The 23,411-nt window shown below is 39.8% G+C and overlaps 1 protein-coding gene across 3 annotated transcripts in view; it reads right to left on the bottom strand.

Annotated features, from left to right (window-relative positions):
• Window positions 1-21,528, bottom strand: part of DENND1B (DENN domain containing 1B) — a 214,343-nt gene extending 192,815 nt beyond the window's left edge. Inside the window, exons 1-2 of one of the 3 annotated variants that reach the window (XM_087930332.1) lie at window positions 20,930-21,528; window positions 17,686-17,750 (exon numbers count right to left, since the gene is read on the bottom strand). In XM_087930332.1, the coding sequence (XP_087786458.1) occupies window positions 17,686-17,750; window positions 20,930-20,946 (82 nt within the window). In that variant the 5' untranslated portion in view covers window positions 20,947-21,528. Of the gene's footprint in view, window positions 1-17,685; window positions 17,751-20,929 lie in introns of those variants that run through there. The other 2 variants (XM_026700460.2, XM_087930333.1) reach the window with 2 other exon arrangements.
• Between the last annotated feature and the right edge of the window lie 1,883 nt (window positions 21,529-23,411).

The following is a 23,411-nucleotide window of genomic DNA, read 5'->3' as shown; positions in this document are numbered from 1 at the left end:
ATTAACATATTGAAACCTATTTATCCTATATCAAGTTTGTAGCTTACCTATTCTGAAATTGTTTTTACTATTACTCCCAGATTGTTCTTTTTAAATGTTGTCACTTTTAGCCTTAGAAAAAATACATACCACTTGATCAGATGCCAACATTTCACTTTTTTATTGGTTCGGAAATTGTAATGATGTATGGGAATGACTTTGGGAGACAGGAGAAGAGTCACAGAATAGGAAACACTCAGACAAGTAGCATCTGAGCTCAGGGATGGGATTCAAATTTTTAACAACCAATTCTGTGGGCGTGGCTTAGGTGGTGGGCATGGCTTGGTGGTCATGTGACTGGGTGGACATGGCTTGGTAGTCATGTTATTGGCTGGGTGTGGCCAACTCCATATCACTCACATCGACGCACGCATCTCCTCGCCTGGCCTCTCATGACTGTGGGGATGTTGCAACAGTCGTAAGCATGAAAAATGGTCATAAGTCACTTTTTTCAGTGCCATTGTAACTTTGAATTGAACATTGTAACTCTGTACAGTAGAGGAGGGGAAAAAATCTCCAGAGACGTTCCTGAGACAGGAAGTCTAGTCCTGCCAAGAATGTAATAAGGGTTAATGGAGAGGCAGTTTCTGTAAGCAACACCAGAATTTCCTTCCTGCCTTCCTTACAGGATTAGGCCAGTAATTTATTCTAACAACCGGTTCTCCAAACTGCTTAGAATGTTAACAACCAGTTCTAGCGAATAGGTACAAACTGGTAGAATCCCACCCCTGTCTGAGCTAGACAAGCAATGGGAGCATGGCAATATCTAAGGAGGAACCCTTTCTAGTTCCTTGGGCTGTAAATGTGAGGGGGGTGAAATGTACTTTCAAACTTGCAAGATTCTCTTAATGTAGCCTTACAATAAATTTAGAGCTAGTACTTCTGCGTGTGCTTCTTGTCTGAACCCTTCACTAGGCTAAGAGGAATAAAGCAACTCTAAATGAACACATGGAGAGGCATAACAAGCAAACAAATTACTTCATTGGTTCTATTAAGTTTAGTGGGGTTTATTTCCATGTAAATGTGCCAGGGACCATAGCCTAAGATGCTCTTGAGTTGAATCCATGGGAGTTTCCTCTTAGGTTGAAATCACAAAATTACCTTTTAGCACTGGCACATAGCCTTCCATTCAAAGTCTATTATCACAATGGTATGACTAAAAACAAGTTACTCATGATTTTTTGCAGAAAAAATTATTAATCCCCATCTCCACTTGAAAAAGCACTCAGGCTAGCATTCTTCTGTTTTCTAGAAACTCAATACCAATATTCTATTTTTAACTCCACGGGGCATTACTAGATGAAAATGCCCTTAGGCTTCTACTTTAAAAATCCTAACTTTTTTCCCTTTGTTTGCCCCTCCACCACTACCCCCTACTCTTTTTTTTGTTGCTGATTGAATTGAATTAATTCCTTGTCAATTACTTTTATAAAACAAACAGATGAGAAACAGCAATATACTTAGCAAAATTTATTAGGTTTACAGACATGGGCATTTACATTACAACCAGTGATGTCAATTAACATAACTAGATTCCCAGAATGGTTGTTTTTTTTTGTCATCAAAGCAGAAGACAGTAACAAAATAAAATAAGGAGTTGTAATCATTCCTTGCAGGCAAAAAAACAAAAGAGCAGGAATAGGCTACAAGTGATTGTTCTCCACTGATAATTGCCAATTACCAGCAGGAAAAAAAAAGCTGGCTGGGCTGTTCTTTGTCAGAAAGCAAGAAATAAGAAGTGCTTTCATGGCATCTAAAAGAGTAGGGACATCACTATCTAAGCCTTACCTCACAGCAGAGTCACAACATAGGCACTTTAAAAAAGAAGCTTCTGTGTGATGTCACTGTGGGGTTGGGGTTGCCATGAATTTGTCCTACTTTGCTGCTTACAGTTAATTTTGTTTAAAATATTTATAGATCATCTGTTTTGCTAAGCAGGAATATTATGTATTATTAAAAATACAGGACAATAAAATTGCAGCAGAAAAGTAAAGGACAAAAGTAATTTTATAATAAATAATAAAACAATGCAAAATTGATCAGCGGTCATGAAAGACCCAATGAAACAATACAGTTTTTTAAATTAAATGTTCAGAATTCTTAGGAAGGTCAGCTACTGTTGGGTCATTTTGTTAGTTCTAAAACAAACTAGAAATCCATTCTTTAGTGAAAAGGTCACATTAGTACAAGCATGATATGATAGGATCACACTATATGCCAGTAGGAAATGCTGGAATAGGTAGGATGTAAATAGTAATTGGGGCCAGAACCCAAGGCTTGCAAACTTACTATTATTATCTTTCTGGGACTTCATTTTCTATCTTTCTCTCTTTTTCCAAGACCTCTTTTTATTATCTCTTCCCTTCACAGCAGGCTAATGGAAAAGGGCAGATCCTTTTTTGTAAGAGATCTGAACTGCTCACTAATTGCTTACTTTTGAAATTAGGCTGAGAACCAGGCCAAGAAATGCATGTAGCCTTGAGACAATGAGCTTCCCACACCTATTCTAAAAACGTAATACATTGAGATGAAGGAGGAAAAATCTCTTCAAATATCTATGAGATTTTTACTACTGTACAGTGGCATGGATCAGACATGATCAAAGTAGCTTAAAAATCGGTAATCTTTACCTGATTTTATTTAGCATTATATCTGAACAGGATCTCTGACATGTTCTTCTTAGGGTGGCATTTTGTTTGATTATTTTTTTGAGTTAGCTTTTGACTCCTGGGCAAGTCCATGCAGGTTTTTTAGCAAGATTTTTCAGAAGTGCTTCCTCACTACATGTTTCCTAGGGCCGAGAGGGTGTAACTGATGCAGTGTCACCCAGCTGGCTTGATGCCTAAGGCAGGACTAGAATTCACTATCTCCTGGTTCCCAACCTGATGCCTTACCATTACACCAACTGATTAAATGTTTTAATAATTACATCCAAAAATATACTTTAATAAAATACCACACTCATATTCTAGAAGAGTGGTAAAGGTGTTATTAGTTACTATAGCTTGATTACTCCCATTCCACATCAACCTCTTTTTAAACTCTCTAACACATGTACTTTCAAGAATAGGATTTTAAAGGCTCATGGATCTTTATCATATTAGGACTTTCCTCTCTAAAAATAAAATAATTGTCAATGGAATTAATATTTAAATCAGTTTCAGCTTTATTGGGATAAAACTAGAGAGCTCTCCCTATCTCCTGATATTTATTAGAGCCATTACAGAATAATCCAGATTTAATCTTATGTGATTTGTCTCTGCCATTTATAATCTACATGTATTCAAGATTATTGGTAATTCATGATCTCAATGTACCTGCTATGAAAAATGCCATACATATTTTAGATTCCATCAGCCATTTAAAAAATATATTTAACAAATCAAGAATGAACTATTTCCATATCATATTGATTCCAACTTATAACAATAATGTTAGAAAGGATGTGGAAGAAAAAGAACGTATTTTCCTCCAGAAGTTCAAGGCAGCGTACATAGCCTTTCCTCCTGCATTTTTCCCCACAAGAGCAATCCTGTCATATATATTGAGCTATAAAATGACTGGGCCAATCTCATCAGCTTCCATGGCTGAGGATATATTTGAACCTGAATCACTCTAGTTCTGATCCAACACAATCACTGAACTACACTGATTCACGGTTCTTTATTCAATCGTAGATATATCCCAAAATCACTCATAACTTGGGACATGCCAAAGAATTACCAATTACATAGTATATGATATATGCACTACTACTTATTACTTACTTGCTAGTAATTATTTACATACCACTAACTACTCACTAGTATCAATCACTGTATAATACTTGCACTACGTAATACATGCACTGTGTAATAAATTATTCATGCTGCTCCTATGAATAGTTCAATTAAAATGGCTTTTTATTAGATATATGGCAAGATATATGATTCAGCAATTTAGAGCAATATATGGCATTCAATAATAAGATAAGCTTGAAGTGTCTTGGTTTCTGTTCTGTTATTAGGCTAATCTATATTGGATATCTTCTGATTCATATATTTCCTGCTATAAAAGCTTAAGCATTTTTACTATTGTAATTTCAAAATAAGGGAAAGAAGCATGAGAGAAAAAATCTAAAACGCATTATAAATATCAGAAAGCTGTTAATTTAAAGAGACACTTTATAGCATAGAAAGAGACACTTTATAGCAAAGTCTTTAAACCAGTTCAAGGAGCCTGTGCCTTGAACTGGTTTAAAGACTTTGATCTCAGTTCAGTTTACTGATTTCTGCCGGACAATGGCTACTTAAAATGTTCATGGTCTTCATGAAATCAGCTCTTCATATTTGCTCTAAATTTTGCATCCATTTGACCCCAAAACGGTCAAGAAAATATTCATATTTCTTAAATACAAGGAATGCAGCTTGTTCGGTTAATAACAAATAAGCTGGTGGTGCGGGTTGGTGTGGCCAGCAATTGCACCATTTTGCCTTCCAATAAATGTTTTATGGTTTGTCATTTTCATAATAGCAATAGCAATAGCACTTAAGACTTATATACCGCTTCACAGTGCTTTTACAGCCCTCTCTAAGTGGTTTACAGAGTTAGCATATTGCCCCTAACAATCTGCGTCCTCATTTTACCAATCTCAGAAGCAGTGGTGGGCTGCAAATTTTTTAAAAACCAGTTTTCTGGCTGGATAGACATGGCCATGTGACTGGGTGGGTGATGTCACTCATCACACCCAGCCCCGCCTCCTGGGCACTCACCTCAAAGGCAGAGGTAGGATTCAGCCGGGGGAGGGGAGTTGGGAAACAGCACCCTGAAGGCAATTTTAGGAATCTGTAGGATAAAGTTCCTTGGACTTGCTCTTAATTAGATTCTATTTGTACAGGTCCTACAGAGGTATGACTCACCCAGTTATCAGGGAAGAATTTGAATTGTTGGTCCTGAGGAAGTAGACAATCTTTGGAGCTGTGATTTGGGGCACTGGTAAAGGGGATAAGCAAGAATTGCTGGAGCAACATCCAACTCCCAGGAGCGCCATACATGATGCAAGGCACAATAAAAGCACTCTACATGCTCTTCAGCTAGCAAGGTATTCTTTGATTGATCCTCCTGGTAGAGACTTTGCTTAACATAGGTAACAGCAAAAATTTGTTGTGGACTGCATGTTCGTGAAACCTGGACTCTCTTGTTCCTGACACTGTCACTTGAACGCAAACTAGCAATTTTCTCACATTTGACCTTTTGAAAAGAACCTGATATCACTTTCACCTGCTGCTTTGTGTTCTGGTTGCTGGACCTCATGAAAGCAATGTTCCAAATTTGTTTGGAACTTTTTTGGGGGACACACATGCACTTGCACAGACTTCCTGCCTGCTACTTCATATATTATTTAATATTAAAAATAAAGCCTATGCAAACTAACTGCTATGGGTGAGCATATGTTTGGTTGAAAATAAAGACATTGGTAATATGGGATAGAATCAATTCAAGGACATGGCTTTACAGAATTACTCAGGGCTCTGCTCCCTCCCTGCTCCTATTTAACATTTACATTGGGCACATGTAGATGTCCAGAACTTACATAACACCTTACATAATTAGCATTTTCCCAGTTGTGATGAAGAGTGCTGCAATAAACACCTTAAGGCTACAAAATAAAGAATAAAACAATGACAATACAGATAGTCCTCATTTAGGTAAAGTTCTCTCAGAGTATCCTGTGCCCGTCCATTTTATTTGTTTTGTTTTGTTCCCTCCCCCACCCCAAGCTATTTTTTCTTAATTTGCTCTTCTCTAGAATACAGCACTTCCCTAAAAGGCTCTAACCACAAGATAACAAGTTGAAGTCTGTAACCTTAATGAATGATCACTAAGACAGTTACTAAATAAGGACTAACTAAATAATAGAAATTTATTCATGTATAAATTATAAGATGAGTAGACTCTGCAAAATGTCCTACTCCAATTCAGAATTCTTTAAAAGCAAAAAATGTAAACATTTATATTTCTGTTTCTGTCAGCCTCATGGAATCAAAACGAATTCTGTTTTAGTGTGAAGCTTCATTAACAAAATCTTGCAAGTAAGAAAATAAAATTCTCCTTTCTCCATCATCTCCTTTACAGCCTAAGAAACTAGGGAGGATAACTTCTGAGACTCTTGCCCATCTTCCTCTAGCTATGGGCTCTGCTGTCTCTTATCTGACTGTTGTCTTGGCAGCATCTCTTTGCTCAGTCTCCCAAGGTCTTTCTCATATACCTGTTCTGACCCAGCTCCCCAAACACGACAAAGTCTCTGACGTGACCTCAAAAGATTTTTTTTATTAGGAATGCCGGCAGCCCCAGCAAAAAGTTTCTCTTCCAGGCTAATAAGTCCGTCCGGCTGGAAGATGAATAGTTGTCTGCCACACCTATTCATCTCTGCCTCCTGTCTTTTATCCCTTGCTAGGGTATGGCCTCGCTAGCAGCGGTGGCTCTTTCTTCCCCAGGATCGGCCTATGGCTTTCCACTGCTCTCCTCTTCTCTGCCTCCTGCGCAGCTGCACTTCGGGCACTGGACCCAGCTGTTCCTCCTCTTCTTCATCAACCACCTCCAGACCTGGGGGCTCTTGACTCTTCATCTGAGGGCTGATGGATGGCCCAGGCTCCGCCCCTCTCTCTCTCTCTCTCTGCCAGCTCCATTCCCTCTTCCCCCTCGGAGTTCCCTGGTTGCCCTGATGCTGACCCTGACTCCCATGCCTCGTCCTCTGATTTGGCTGCTGCGGTTGACAGGCTACAACAATACCATATATCTTCATTAACAGGACAATCTCTAAAAATTAAAATCAACTTACTTCTCCCCACCACCATGGAAAACATAAAATAAATTTATTCTTATAGTCAAGATATATAGTATACGAGGTAAACTTTCTTACAAGGTACAGAAATCGATACAGAATAAGTGCATAAAACAAAGAGGAAACTGCTACAAATAAACATTACAATCAGCTAGTGCTAAATGCTAAAACCAGCAGATGTGCCACATGGTTTTTTTTAGAGGCCCCTTCATGACATCCCAGAAGTTGGTGCCATTTTGAGAGCCGGTTCAATTCTTGCGATTCAAGAATTGTGACTGCTTCAATAGTGCCCACTTCTATAATGGCATGAATTAGTTTAGGAACACTGCATGGCACATCAGGTGATTCTCTTTTGGAAAGAGAATCAGCCAATGTGCTGCAAGACCTTTTACAGAGGTTACCTCACATGATTCTGGAAGCAGCTGCCATTCTCAGAATTCTCTCAGAATTTGGAAAATGGTGACCCTATGCAATTGGCACCTGAGTCCAGAATGATTCCAGGTGGCCCCTGCAGAAAGGCCACCTGCTGTATCAGTTGGGCACTGTTTTGGTAAGGTCAGAAGAGGCAAGTGGAGCAAGGCATAATGTGGGGGATGAGGCCCAAGGATATGAAACCCAGTGTGGCAGGAAGATGTGCAAGGGATGGCTCAGGCGTCTTGAGAGGCCTGGCGCAGGACACATTTAAGCAGGGGAGGTACTGCAATGCAGGCTCAGGCCTGCATCAGGCCTGTCCAACCCTGAAGCACCTGTGCTCCACTTTAAGATCACAAAGGGAGATCCAGGATTGTAGTCACTAAGCCAGGAAATCACATGGCACCTCACTTAATGATGCCAACGACTTATGATGATAATTCTGGACTCGATTGTGGTTGCAAGACAAAGATTACCTTTATTTATTAATTCTCTACACTGAATATATTCTTGATTTTATAATTCAATACATATACAAATACAGGTGATCCTCCGTTTTACAACCGCTTGTTCCATAACTCTTCAAACTTACAATGGCACTAGATGAGTGCTTGTGCTTCTGGTCATCCCAGCATATTACAATTATGTCACCATCTGCTATTTTCCATCTGACTGTTTTCAATTGGTCTTCTGAATGGAAGAATACTATTGTTAAAAAAAATGGGAGGATAATAGCATCTTAAGAGCACCACCTGTGCCTGTACTGAACAAGTATCCCACAAAGAAATGAATGCAGGTTGCTATCGCCTCTCTTGTTTTTTGGGGGGGTCTTGAAATACTGAACAGAAACATAAGACAAGAGATTGTAGGAATAAATATTTGAAAAAGAAACAAAAGTTAAGGGCTTTTGCAATTTCACTTGATATTGGTTTTGAAAGATCTTTTAAAAGAATTGAAACATTAATGAGAAATGAGTGCAAGTAAGCAGAGAAAAATGGAAGTAGAAAAATAATTCCCAGGTGCTATGGTTATAAAAATATCTCACAATACACCATCACCTACTGCTACTACGACTGTTGTCATTTTATATCAGGCAGCTTTGCATGCTACCTCTACCCAATCAACTGCCTTAAAAATTAAATATAATAAAAGTGAATTGATTACAGTCAGGGCACTGAATGAATTTAATGGCCAAAGATGAATGTCAGCGAGAAAGGAAGCAATTCCAGAAAGGAAAAAAGAAAGCTAGAAACACTTCTTCAATAACATCGTGTGTTTGGTCAGCATGGCTAAGAAAGAGTGCCCATATTCAGTATGTTTGGTTGATGAACTTGAGATACAAATGTGTGCTTTTGTAATGATAAACTTGTTCAACTTTTGGAAATGAAGATGATCACATAATATACAAATAAATATTATTCTGCATTTAGGGTGTAAACTCAAGTTCTGCCTTGTTCATGAAAACTTACTTCTTTTTTGTGATTAGACAAGCCTTCACACTAAGCTCACATTTATAAATTTATCTACAGGCCTAAAAAAAGTGCTTGTTCTGCCTTAAGAATGAACCAAAATAACGAACCAATTACTAGGAGAGATATAATGCAGTTTTCCCCCATCCTGCATCAATCAGCAAATGCAGAAAGATCAAGCTCTTAGTTGCAGATTATCAAGATATCTAAACTTGGCAATATACACATCATATAAATCCAAAAGTTGGAGTAACTTCCTTTAGGCATTGCACAGTTTCTTAAAGTCAGCTCCTGTAAATCAACCGTGGTTTACGTAAGGTTCAAAGTACATTAGTTACGACAAAAGCGCACCACAATTTGCCTATTTAAGGCAAGCTTGGTTGAAATGATCACATCTAAAGCTTCCTGTTTGTTCAGTAGTAGTACAAAAATATATGTCTAAATTTAAACTAACAAAAGAATATAGAAAGAAATTTCCTTAATTGTGCCCATCCTCTCCTATCATTTCTATATTTGGAATTCAATGTATAAACCTAGCCTTCAAAAAGCTAAGCATACAAGCCAAGAATTTTGTCATGCGGCCTCCACTTTTTCAGGTGATCCAGTCAAACTGAATATTGTTAATATTGCTTGTAAAAGAAATGGGTTTTGCTTCATGCGGTCGGTCATGAAGATTCACTGAATTTTTGAGAAATGCTCTTTTGAGAAATAGCATCACTTTATTATTCCTTAGAAAAATTTACCAAGAAAAAGTATGGTAATAACATGTATTTATTAAACAATTGCAAGCAGTCTAACACCAATGACACTAACAGATATGAGTAATTGTTTGTCAATTTTATATCCCCACCTTTCCTCCATGAGTTGAGGGTGGCTTACTTGGAGATCTTTACCTTCTCATGCTGAGGGACTCTCCTCATAAGAATAGCTCTGTCCCTTCCAATTCTGTTAATCTGTTTAAATCTGTATATCCAGCCAGCAGAAGCTATGTCCTACCAAGCCTATCAGCTATAACTGGTAGCACACATAACAGACAATTAAAACATTTTACGCACGTGCACACATTTCTATATAATATATTAAAAACTAAGAGAGTCACAAAGCCAAAAAGGCTACATGGAGATATTAATGTTGCATGGGTGAAATTATTGGGCTGGAAAGGGGGATCACTCATGGTACCACCGCAAATATGCATAGAAACTTGACAAAAAAGATCTGGCTTAGATTAAATTCAGATTTTTTTAAGCACAATCCAGATGATCTACATTTGCGTTATACTGAAATTAAAAATGATTTCCAAAATATCTTATTCAAACTTGAAAGCCTTCTTCTTGAGGTTAGCACTCCAAAGTAACAGATCAATTAATCATATGCAATATGAAGGACAGGAATAGCTAAATACTATGCATAACAAAAAAGTCTGCAAAATACTGTTAATGTACATTAACTAATGCAAAGGTCCTCTCAGTGTCTACTATCAGAATGGGCGTTGGTAGAAGTCACCCTGAATGCCCTTTCTATCTATGCTGCGAGAGAGCCCAGGATGGGTTGACTCCTGCCTATGACGTCGTTTAGCTGAGTCTGTACTAAGATATAAAAGCCAGCCCCCGGAAGAGACCCCAGCTTTGGTGAAGATACTTGACAGACTGAAAGGTGTCTCTGAAAGCACAAATGAATACAGAAATATGACTTACCCTCTCCGGACGAATCAAGGGAGGGAGGGGCTGGGCTCTCTCGCAGCATAGATAGAAAGGGCATTCAGGGTAACTTCTACCAACGCCCATTCTCCTCCATGCTGCATCGAGAGCCCAGGATGGGACATACCAAAGCTTGCATGTCCACGGGTGGGTCCTCGTCCGGCTTATCACACCGACTGTTGAACCACTTGTTGAACCACCCGTCTGCCGAAGGCTGCAGTTGCCGAGGCAAAGACATCCAGACAGTAGTATCTGATGAAAGGAGACAGAGATGTCCACGTGGCCACACAACAGATCTCCTCCAAGGGTGCTTGGGTCGCCCAGGCAGCCAAAGTGGCCATGTTTCTGGTAGAGTGTGCCATCAGACCTCGATGAACTGAAAGGGCCACAGCTTTGTAGGCCTGCTCAATGCAAGATCTGTCCTACCTGCTAATAGTAGTAGAAGAGGCCTTGTGCCCCAAGTGAGAAGGGAAAAGGAAACAAAATGGCTTCAGACTTCCTGAAGGAGGAAGTGCGCTTAATGTATATTCTAAGAGCCCTACCTACGTCTAGTGAGTGCCACTGCTGCTCGAAGTCATGGTGCGGGAGGGAGCAGAAGCCAGGCAACATAATGTCCTGGGACCTGTGAAGCAGGTGTTAACCCTTGGAATAAATGAGGGGTCCAGACTGAGAACAACCCTATCATCGTGAAAGGAACAAAGGTCCTATCTGATGGAAAGAGCAGTGAGCTAGGATACCCGCCTGGCTGAAGTGATGGAAACGGGGAACACTACCTTCAGAGTCAGGAAACGGAGAGTCAATGTTCTAAGGGGTTCAAAAGGGGACTTTGTAAGGGCATAAAGGACCACATGAAGAAGGATACCTGTGAACCACCGGAGGGTGCAGGTTGGAAGCCCCTTTCGAAAACCTCCTGACTGAAGGGTGATGGGATAAGGAAGGAAGCGAACCCCATGAAAGAACCAAGGAGAGGGCCTCAACCTGCCTGCGTTGGGGGCCAAAACTTTATCCAGATCATGCTGAAGGAATCTAAGAACCTCTGCCAAATGGGCTAAAGCGGGAGAGAGAGACCCTCCCTAAGGCACCATCGGGAAGGGCCTTCCAGGTGGCATCATAGATGCACCTTGTGGGAGGTTTGCGAGATGCCAGGATAGTGATGATGACCCTTTCAGGAAGATCAGCCACCTCTAGCCGCTGCCGCTCAAGTGCCTGATTTTAGCAGCCACTTCCCTCTGGACTGATTGGGTGCACTGCCTACGACTTTTTCTCTTATTGGCTTAAGAGACTGTTCCACTGTGGGGGGTGGGGGGACGACTCTGCCTGACCCTTATCTTGCTCCATTTGAAGAATAAAGGCTCTTACGATGGAATGAAACTGTTTGTAAATTTTTAGTATTAAGCCCCTTAGGGTATAAATTGGCCCCCGGGCTTACAAAATGGCCGCTCACCTCGCAGTGGAAGGCTTCAATCCAAGATGGCCACTGAATATGGGAAACAGGCTCCGAGATCGAAGAATTTCTCCTTAGGCTATAAAGAGCCCTGAGTGAAGTCAGCAAAGGAAAGGGCAGCCTCTGGCCACACGATCAGCTGGCTGACGCTGGTATCGGTTTGCTGATCGCTTTTTACGACCACTCAAACCGCAGGCATGGGGGAGGTCTACAGACGCTGCCCAACTTGCCTGAACAGCACTCTGGCAATGCTGCTCCCAATGCTGCAGGAGAGAGAGAGCCCTGCTCTCCTGGAAGAGCAGCTGCCCAGATCCTGGGAGCTGCTGAAGTGAGGAAAAATGGTACTGAAGATCGCTGGTGAGTGCTATCTACAGAACCTCAGCTGGCTGAAGCTGTTATCGGTTTGCCGATTGCTTTTTACGACCGCTCAAACCGCAGGCGTGGGGGAGGTCTACAGACGCTGCCCAACTTGCCTGAACAGTGCTCTGGCAACGCTGCTCCCAACTTTGCAGGAGAGAGAAAGAGAGCCCTGCTCTCCTGGAAGAGCAGCTGCCCAGATCCTGGGGGCTGCTTGAAATGAGGAAAAACGGCACTGAAGATCACTGGTGAGTGTTATCTAACAGAAGCTTTCAGAGACACAGCTACTGACTGAAAGGAGCTGAGTCAAAAGCTGAGGTCTCTTCCGGGGGCTGGCTTTTATATCGTAGTACAGACTCAGCTAAATGACGTCATAGGAAGGAGTCAACCCATCCTGGGCTCTTGATGCAGCATGGAGGAGAATATAAGTAGATTCATGATAACAAGGCAACTGTTTTTTTAAAATTCTATACTAAAATTATTTTTAAAGAATAATGAAAATCCCAGCAAAACATTAAAGTTGTATTATCCATATGAGCAACATTTTTGCTTCCAGACTTTCTTGTTGCTCAGCCTTTTTAGAAGACAATATTCTCTGTTCCTGATATTTCTCAGCAACATTTATGACTGTGATGTCACACACTAACCTCTACTTCACAGCAAGATCAAGCACAGCAAGCAGATGGGATACCAAAAAACAAAAAAAGAACACCCATTTAAAATACAAATCTCTTTTATAAAGAAGAAAAGAGTGCAGGCACAGACAATGAATGGGTTACATGTTTAAGTATGATATATTCAAACTCTTACCCTAGCATGAAAATCCATTTAAAGCTAAAGCTGGATAACTGATGAATGAATGCGTGCATGTTATATTGGACTCATAAATATAAGTGAAATATTTTTAAAAAGGAAAGAGAGACATCCAATTCTAAAAGAGCCTAAAATCAGCCACAGGAATAAAGAGCATTAGCACCTTTCAAAACAATAGGAAACATCAGTCTATATGTTTAATAAGATTTTTAAATGAGGTTCATGGAGCCAAAAGGACAAATTCCTCACAATTACCCATCAGTCAGGCCTTTATTACAGTTAATGACCAAAATTCCACCCAAAAAGTAGAAACTGAACTTACAAAATAAACAGTAACTTTCATTACAGTGGTAATAATTTATTGTTTTATACACAATAAAAGAAAATTTGGTCATATTCAAAGAGATTCAATCATATTGGTCCTCTAACAATAGTATATAAAATATATTCAACTGATCCAGGCATTTAGTTAGTATGAAAACATAAAACATACACATTGTATGATATTGGGCCAATTACTTTTTATCAACCAGGATTGAGGGACCTAAGCCTATAACATTAAAAAAAAGGCTATTTCTCTCAGAATGAAAATATACATAACCACATGCTGGTTTCCATTCTAATCATACTAGTTTCATGACAAAGGACCACATTAGGCACACTTCACACCCCTGGAAAAATAACCTTAGAAATTAGAATTCTGCCTAATCGAGCAAAAGAGCTATATGGGTGTGAACACCAAGTAAGAGTAGTGCACAAACATTTGCTGCAAATAGTCAGTATAAATCTTGCCCCTTTCGAATAATAGAAAGATTGCAGAGCTATTGTCAATTTGGGGGCATTTTGCCTAATATAAGCCTAATGGGCCCTACACTCATCAGAGAAGTGAACCCTACCCCCAATTTTTAACTGACTGTTCATTTAACTTCCAAGAATCAGATCTAAGGCCTTTGGCAAATACCAAAATCTTACTTTTGGAATAATTTATCTTAGTTCCTTCCTTACAATGTCCAATTCCACAGTTACCACACACAGATATAACTTATTTCCTATACGACAATAAGAGCTCTATAAGTAGAATTATTTTTTGTGAGTCATTTCCCATGTTGCTCAGCCTAAAATTTCATTAGTGGCTCAATCACCAATCATAAAATATCAGAGGATAAGAACCTGGAACTAGATGAGTCCACTAATAACACGTTCCTCCAATCCAAAAGAGTAGTTTCAAGCTTATTACACTACATAGACAAAATGAAAAGGTACGACTATTTAAACCTTAATTTCACTAGATTTAAATTTTCCATTTGATACATAACAGTGACCAGATTTATCTCATTCTTTTCATTATCTTTTTTTTTTTAAAAAAAATTATAGTCAGGAGTTGTATGTCCCCGAGAGTACGTGTGTCCCTGAGTGCCTATGGTACTTGTTTCCAGTTTATGAAAGGCGGCCAATTAAATTATCAGACAAGGTGGGAGGGTCAGTTGACCCACTTGCATTTTGAAAGTATTTCATAAAGATTCCCTCAACATGATAGCCATCGGGAGAGAGGCTGACCAGTCACAAAATGACTATCATTTTAGCCTGTCACAAAAAACATTTACCAGAAACCATGCTAAATATGTTCTCCACTATACCCTCTAGTCTCTCAAGATATTCCTCACAACCTTCCAGGTTCTCTTTATGTCTTTCTGGCAATGTGAACCAACTTCCAAGCAATGATCTAGTTTGTATTATGTTTATTTTTGAAGAAAGTCTGTGGAAACTATTTGAAGCGTTGTTTTAAAAACACATTTTCAATTTTGTTGTAGAAAAATATTTTGGGTGAAAAAAGCCCTTGATTTATAAAAAATATTTGGCTCTAATATACTTTCCATTTAGAACCACTGTTTAGAAGAATTTTCATAATAAATGGACTCGTATGTCCTAACTTGATAATATATTGTCAAACTGGGAATGCCCTAGCCTTTCTGTTACTGAGGTAGATTTTAAAAAACCCTTTTACATATTCTTAAATGGTTTGCCTGGCTTTTACTTCAATTTTTTTTACCAATGTCTTAAAAACTGTCCTGGAATTTCCCACGGGAAGCATTGATATGGAAAGTTCACATGCAAAGATTTTCCTATTTGTATTTTTCAAGAGGATACATATTTGGAATACTGTGCTTTTAACAAGTGGTGCTTATTTTTCCATTTGCCTGTTAAAAGTTGTCCTCGATTTACAACCACAATTGGGATGCCTACAAACTTGGCAATCTTTGTTGCCATTTGTTAAGCAAATATTACCCAGCATTAGCCAAGGCCCCGCTCATTCTAAACCAGCGGTTGCCAACCGGTGGGCCATGGCCCACTGGTGAGCCATGAAAAAATTTTGGTGGGCTGCAGAGAAATCTCACCCCTCAGAGCACCCCCACAAAGCAATTAATCCAGGCTGCGCAGAAACACAAGGCTGTGCCGCCCACATGGCTTGTGGGAACCCTCCCCACCCACTCACTCCTTACCTGGTAAACTTGCCTGCTAAATTGCTATTTTTCCTTTTTCCAATCATCATCTGGTCTGCTGTGCCGGGAGATTTAGATTAGCTAGGGAGCAGGAAATGGTTGGATTTCTTGCTTTCTAACTAGCCTTTAGATCTTTAGCTCAGCACAGCCGAACCTCCCTTAGGACTGAAGGTTTGCTTGCAAGCAAATTCAGTGCAGACTCACAGCAAGCAAATTTGTGAGACTGAGCTAGCCGATGGCAGATAGATAGATCACTGATTCTGTGAGCAACTCAATCCGCCTGCTTTGCCTTATTTTGGGTAAAAGTTGCTCTTTTTTATAAAAAAATTAATATTTACATGCATGGTATGTTGTGAGTTAATTTTGTGAGTTTGCTTGCTAGCAAATTTTGTGACAGACTATGAGCTAGCCAATGGCAGATAGATAGATCTCTGAATGAATCTGTGATTCTGTGAGCAACTCAATCTACCTACTTTGCCTGATTTTGGATAAAAGTTGCTTTTTTATAAAAAAAAATTCAATATTTATATAAATATTTATAATATTTACATCCAAGCCATGCCCAGCCAGTCACATGACCACCAAGCCACACCCACAAATTAGGCCACGCCCACAGAACCGGTTAGTGGTCCCCGGGATCTAAAATTATGAGTTTGGTGGTCCCTGAGGTCCAAAAGGTTTGCGACCCCGTTCTAAACCACTGTATACCTAAGCCCTCCCAGCCCCTCAGTAAGACCTTCAACTCCCCTCACCCACCCATTTCCTCCCCATCTCTGACTTTTTTGGAAGCCCTGAACCTTGCCTTGTAAGGTGGGAAGCAGCCCTCACCATCCTGCACTCTGATACCCCTGCTGACCTGTATTTTGCCATCCCAGCTCATCTTCATCATCATGTTTTTGCTCCCACTGTAGATGAGGCATGCCCAGCCTAGATTCTGAGTTAGCAGAAAGAGTCTAGCCTTCAGAAGGATCGTGTTAGGAAGGCTTGAAAGCTATCAGATACAATTGTTCTTGCCATGGTTTGGAAGGCCCCTTCTCCAAATAATGCAATTGCGAGAATGAGAACCACTTAAAGAATGGCGCACAGTAACCATGACAGAAAGCTCTGCCTCACATCAGCTCTGTACGCCTGTCAGCAACTACAGAACAATGCAAAAATAAGTGGACCTAGACATAATGGGAGAGAGAGAAGGGAGCAGGGAGCAGGCAAAAGCCGCCAAGGTTGAGACAACTTTGCACACACAGGTGGGGTGGCTAAGATGGGAGTACATATAGGTGAGCGGGGGAACTCTACGTCTAGTTGTAAGGGCAGGTTGACTACTAAGCCCCTAGATTTTGACCACATGACAGCGAGGGTGCTACAGCATCCATAACTTCGGGGAAGGGGTCATAACTTTCTTTTTCAACATCATCATAATCTTGTACAGATCCTGAACAAATGGTATAAGTCAGGGACTACCTGCAAAAACCATGAACACTTGAATTTAGCTAATTCATAGTCTCTACAATGCATCTAAACTGGGTATTCTTTCCAAATCCAACTTTAAAAATTAAAGATTAAACCAATACAAAAGCTTACTTGGGAAGACATCTTGAAAAAAATAAATATTTTTTCAAGATGTCTTTCCAAGTAAGCTTTTATTTATTTTAGTTTGTATTTGAGCAGGATTATCATATCTAAGTAGATAAAGCATAATGTTGTTACTATCCATGAATCTCTCCTTCCTAACATGACCATTATCCACTTGCTATTAAAACAGTAATGGTTTAAAATGATTTAAACTAGCAGCACAAATGCATATGTGTACATAGCCAAAGAGGGTTCCTTCTTAAGCATCATAATTATATGTACTGCTAAAACACAACTTACGGAATCCATTATAACGTGCAAATTGAAGCACACATTCAAAGCAAACTGTATGTATCTAATTAAATATTATTGTTGTTGCTACAGCTAATAATAGTATATAAAACATATGTAATGCAGAAAGCTATAATAATTATATTGTTCTATTACTAAAAATAACCATAATAAAAAGCAATTAAGCACATTTCCTAACTACATTAAAAATATATGTTATTATATTTTGCACAATTAATTTATATTCAGAATATAAAGGCATGTGCATTACCTTCATTTTCAGAAGCCTGGCGTTTTACTTGTATCACCAAATCAAAGGTAGTCTCTGGATTTTCTCTGGAAGTAAAAACAAAATATCTGATTAGTCATGAATTGGTCACAAACATTTAAATAGTCTAATCACAGGAATGCTATGTTTGTTATAACATTAAACTACATAATAGTATTGACTCATAATTACTTGTCTCTTAGAATACACAATGATTATTTACCAACCATTCTTGACACATATAGTATTGCATTACAATGCAAGCTCAACAAATATTATTTAAGCTTGATTGTTGAAATTCTTTAGATTATGTAATGGTTATTCCACCTCTAGTACACAAATTCTCAGCACTGAAAGACTGAGAATGACAAAGAGAATCCAGCCAGAATAAACAGAAGTGGGAATTGACACTGCAAGTGAAGAGTTAAGCTACAACTTGCTGAAAGTTAGAAATAACATTTGTTTTACATCTTTAGGAAAATAACTGTTTCCCCTTATATCATTAGGGATTAAAATAAGCAGTATAAAATAGATGATAAATGACCACAGCATAAATACTCAAAGTACACATGTATGTAAACTATTAATATTATATCCTTTATAATTCTATACATTAGCCAGTTCTTCTTTCAACATCTACTTCAAATTCTGCATCTGTAACAGCTGTAACAAATGATTCTATCATTTTACAGTGAGTGAATGGACAAGTGATTACCTTTCACCATGGAATTTCATTGTGATTCTTGCAACACTTCCAATCTTGTCCTATGTAACGTCATGCAATTTATGGTATACACATTATTCCCCCCAACTCCTATACATATTATAGTCCTCTATAGATTTTCAAAGCAACTGCTGTTGCAGTTCTAATGTTTATTCATTTCTTACTGACCATATAGAATATAAAATACAATCTCAAAGATATTGTTACATATAAATGAAATAAACTGAATTTGATAAAGACTTTTTACTCAGTACACACCATTTTTTAAGTGACACTTTATGGCTTAAGGAAAAATTACCCTCACTTGTACATTACAGAAACTATATTATGGCCCAGCATGGATTTTTGTTTTACAATCAACTCTAATGGAATTTTGCTAATATTAGTTTTCCCTGAATCACGTTTCCCAGTTGTACTGGAATTAAACTTCTAGAATTTCCACTCAAATAATTTATTTGCAAAATACTAAAAAGTGCTAGAATGGAAATGAATAATCTTAAGACAGAACAACCGAGAAGCAATAAGCAAACTGTAACTTCCTCTTCAGTAATTGAGCTTGCAAATATTAGTGTTTCATGCTGATGAATATGTAAGCATTCCCACCCCAATCTCTAATAAAGAAGTCACTCTCTGCTTGGTTAGGTAATTATTTCATCACAAGAATGAATAAATATGTAAATAGAAGGCCAGAAGTAGCAGATATTAAATAGTAACTGGAACTGAATGTGCTACATACAAGAAAGTTAAACTACATAGTTGTTTAAGGAATCATAAACTTACGTTATGTGTTGTGGAACACAAATTCAATGTATTAAAATAGTCGTGAAATTATTATCACTTTACCAAAATTACATTCATGGGGCTTCTACCCTTAAAAATAATCTATTTTCAATTTCTGAATAAGATGTTATGCTTCTTTACACAATGTAAATACTATGCTTGCTCAATCAGAAATTAGTCCTTCTGTGAGGCTAACTTATTCCTTAGTAACTGTATACAAGATTGCAACTATAATAGGATTTGCAACTGAGCTCTCTCTTGCAATGGTTTGTGTAGTTAAGTCTGCTAACTCAAGAAGTACCCACAATGACTGAAAAGAAAACTTCTATGATAACAAGTTCTCCAACTATAACCACAACTTCTTTAGAAACTAGATAAAACATCTCATACGTCAATTTCTGTTTTCTGTATAACTGCTTCTAGGCTTCCACAAAAAGTCCTTTCAAATTTTGTCACTTTGCACCATAAAGTATCAAACCAGTTCAATATGTGTTGGGAAAGGGCTGGCTCACCATGAACAGATCATTGTCAGTTTGCAAAACTATTAAAACTAGTTCAGAATGCAAAATTTAGCAAGGCTTGCAAGGTCAAGATTTTAATCGCAATCACCAAATGAGGGGACAGTTCATTCATTTTTCACTTTAAAAATAAGTCCTTGGAATTGGCATAGATATTCAAATGGTGTATATTTTTCCAACCCACTGTGGAAATTATTACAAACAGAAAATTTTTATGTCCATTAATCCTGTGGCATCAGTCTGCTCACATTACTCTCAGTCACGGGAATTTCCTTGCCAACTTTAATATCCTCCTGCCCCCTCTTGCCACACATGCTATCTTCTCAATTAATGCAGGGGAATTTTGGTGCTCCTATCAAATTGTTACCTGGCATACTGTACAGTACTGTACTGTTTATTCTTCAAATCCTATCAATTGGAGAAAGGGGAGAATGACATCTCAAGATACCCAGATGCACACTGTGGGCCGTGATTTCATAACTAGGCTGAGACTGTGCACTAGAAATGGAGATAAAGTAGTTGGTCACCTGCGCTGTAGGTTGCGAACAGATCAGAAAACACCAACCTTGGCCTGTTGTGTTTCTTATTGGACTTCATTCTGCACAAATAGGCTGTCCGTGTTTTACTAGGGAGATCAGCACTGTCACTTGCTGACTATGCGATTGTGTCAAGTACTGGTCAACAAGGTAAGCTCAGCTGAGGCAGAGGCAGAGGCAGAGCCAAGCAAAGGCAGACCGGAGAGAGAGGAATGCAGGTATTATACGGTCGGCCATTCAAAAAAGGACAGTCGGATTTCATGCTGCGAAGGGAAGGAGGGGGAGGGGAGTCTCTTAGGGCGATAAGCTAGTTTTTACCAAGGACAAAAGCAAGCCCAGCCAGAGCTGGAGGATCCCACCAAAGCAAGGCCAAGTGCTTGGCAAGGGATTTCTCCCCACCGATCGGGTTTGGGATTGCAGCCCCCGATAGACGCGCGCCAGAAGCGGGGACAGGGCTCCGCTCCCTTCTCCTCTCCTCCACCTCTTTCCTGCTGACCTCGGCTGCCGTGCCCGGCCGGCCTGCTCCTCAGCAGCCGCGCACATGCAAAGTGGGGCTGGGGGTGGTTTTGAGGCCTAGCCTGACGCCTCCCCTCGCTCACTCCGCAGCGGCCGGCGAGCGCATTTCCCCCTTCAGCCGGCTTTCCCCCGCCGCCCCGCTTCCACTGACATTCCCCCTTCCCCGCGCTTACTTGATCCTGCAGTCCATGGTCGCATCTCGGGGTGAAGGGTCCCAGGAGGCGGCAGCACCCCCTGAAGGCAGGCGCCAGTCCGGCCTGGACGGGAAAGGAGGGACGTGAGGGAAAGGACGTGCCGGCTCTTGTCTCGCTTGCTCTTCTTTCCCTACGTCCCAAGGGGAGCAGGTCGGGGTCGCGTGCGGTTTCCCAGGCGTCTTCGCCGAGGGTGGCCCGAGCTTTGCTCTTTCGCCTCCCCGGCCCGGCGTGACGGGCGGCCGTAAAAGCAGCACCTCCCTCCCAGCCTCTCTTCTACCTCTCTCAGTTCCTGCCGCAGAGAAGCGGCTTCTTCGGCACCTTGTGAAAAGCAGGAAGCTCTACAGGGGCTGGAGGAACCTCTTCCCTGGGCCTTGGCCAGGGCTGCTGCGACGGACGGACGCTTAGCCCAAGGGCGGGAAGGAAAAGCAGCTGCCTCGCCATAGGGTTCCTCCAGCGAGGAACTACGATTGCCAATTTATTCCATCAAGGAGGCAAAGGAAGATTCGGGTCCGGGGCCTGTGGACTTTTAGCAACTTAACTCCAGAAAAGAAAAAAGGGGGGGTGGGGAGACACCAAGGGGACAAACTTTTAACATTGAACTGAAACTGAAGACGCTCGTCCGCAGACGACGCAACCCGCAAAGAAAGTTGGCAATCCTAGAGCTGAATTGAAATCCCCGTTTCAGTAGTGATCTGCTTGGTACTATGTACTCAGCCGATCTCTCTTGCTGTCAGTTCAGAAGTCTTACATGTAAGGTGCACGTAGCGACCATATTTTCTTAGGAGCAGGGGAAATAAAAGACAAACCTGAAAAGGAGACAAATCTGAAAGAGGTTGATGAGCATGAAAGAAATAATCATAGTTGATGTTGATAAATTTGCTTTACGAAGAAAAATTCAAGAGCAGAACTAGAAAAAATAAATTTGAAGGTCAGGTTTCTGAAATGAAGGATTGACCTTTTATAATACAAGATTTGTAGCTTGCTACAGTGTAAGGAGATGTCACCTTTCTGATTTCATATGGAACTTTTTGAAAGCACTAGCCTGATGTTTCAAAGATTTAAGTGTTGATAAAGTAAATAGATAGATAGCAACAGAAATTTCATGCTCTCGCTCTCTAAAAGACCTGCAAATTAGGAAGGCTGTTGTCTCTTTGGCCATGAGTTGGCATTATTTTCCTACATGCAATACTTTTCAATAACAGATGAAAATATCAGTGGGTATAAGTTTGCTAAAAGAGTAAAACTGGAGGAAATTATACTGCATTTTTATGTGTTCATCTTATGTTCCATCAAATCTTGGCCGACTCCTGTGGTCCTATAGAAAAAAAAGCTGCCCAAGCTGTTCTGTCTCTCCCTGCATTATGCAGGTGTGTTCCTGTTGTTTCCAGTACTGTTGTTTCCACTTCATGAGCTATTGGCTATTTCAGAAATCACTTCTCAAAGCGATCAAATATTGGAATATGCCCATTGCTTTCAAAGATTTCCTAAGTTTTGAATGGTCAGTACAATCAAAAGTATTGAGTAAAGTAAAACAAAAGTATCCTTTTATATATATATATATATAAATATAAATATATATATATATATATATATATATATATATATATATATATATATATATATATATATATATATATATATATTGCAATTTCCATCAATATTAACTGTGCAAGCTGGTGTTCATCCTGCAGCTTGAATGTTCAGTTGCCACTACTTTTCAGGGCACTAATTTTAACTAATTGAACTAATTTTCCATTGTACCTGAAAAATAATATTTGGGCTATAATTAGACTGTAATTGTGTAATTGTCCTTTGATTTGAAAATTCCTTTACACGTATGTTTCTAAGGACTGGATTAAAGGCAGTCCTTGACTTATGACCAGTTACTTAGTGACCATTCAAAATTAAAACACACCCTCCCCAAAAGCTATTTGTGTCCTAGTTTCAAAGTTAGGACCACTTCAGCACCCCAGCTTCATTCACCCTTACAACTGTGATTAAAACAGTCCCTTTTAAAGGATCATGAGAATAACACCTGCTTTCAGATTAGCATGAGGCTGCCTCTGTAGGAAAGCTGACTTATATCACATCAGCTGGCCACCTTTCTCAGAAGCTGCAAAAAGCAAAAAGGTAAGTTGGGTGCTACTGGGCTCAAGCTGGCTGAGGAGAGGCCTCCTCCCGCAAGTCCTTGAGTAGCCAAGTGGGAAGCAGGCCCAAGACCAGTGAGGATTCCAAGAGGTGGAAAGCAGAGCCTGAGGTACCTCACTGAGTGGGGAAGGCTGGGAGACCCGAGACAGGTAAGTCTGGCCTATACGAAGCCTATGAGCAATGAATAGACCATTTTCTACATAGAAATGTATTTATTATCCTGGATCATTCTAACTCAAACTTTCAGCAGTTTTCCGTAGAAGTTCCTCTCCAACTTTTGCATTTTAAGTTGTCAGCAGTGATTAGAACAACT

Source organism: Pseudonaja textilis, chromosome 3 (genome assembly GCF_049901715.1).
Source record: "Pseudonaja textilis isolate UNSWEBS1 chromosome 3, rPseTex1.2, whole genome shotgun sequence".
NCBI classification, from domain to species: Eukaryota; Metazoa; Chordata; class Lepidosauria; order Squamata; family Elapidae; genus Pseudonaja; species Pseudonaja textilis.
Note: the sequence above shows the minus strand (reverse complement) of the source record. Positions and strands in the feature narration are given on the sequence as shown.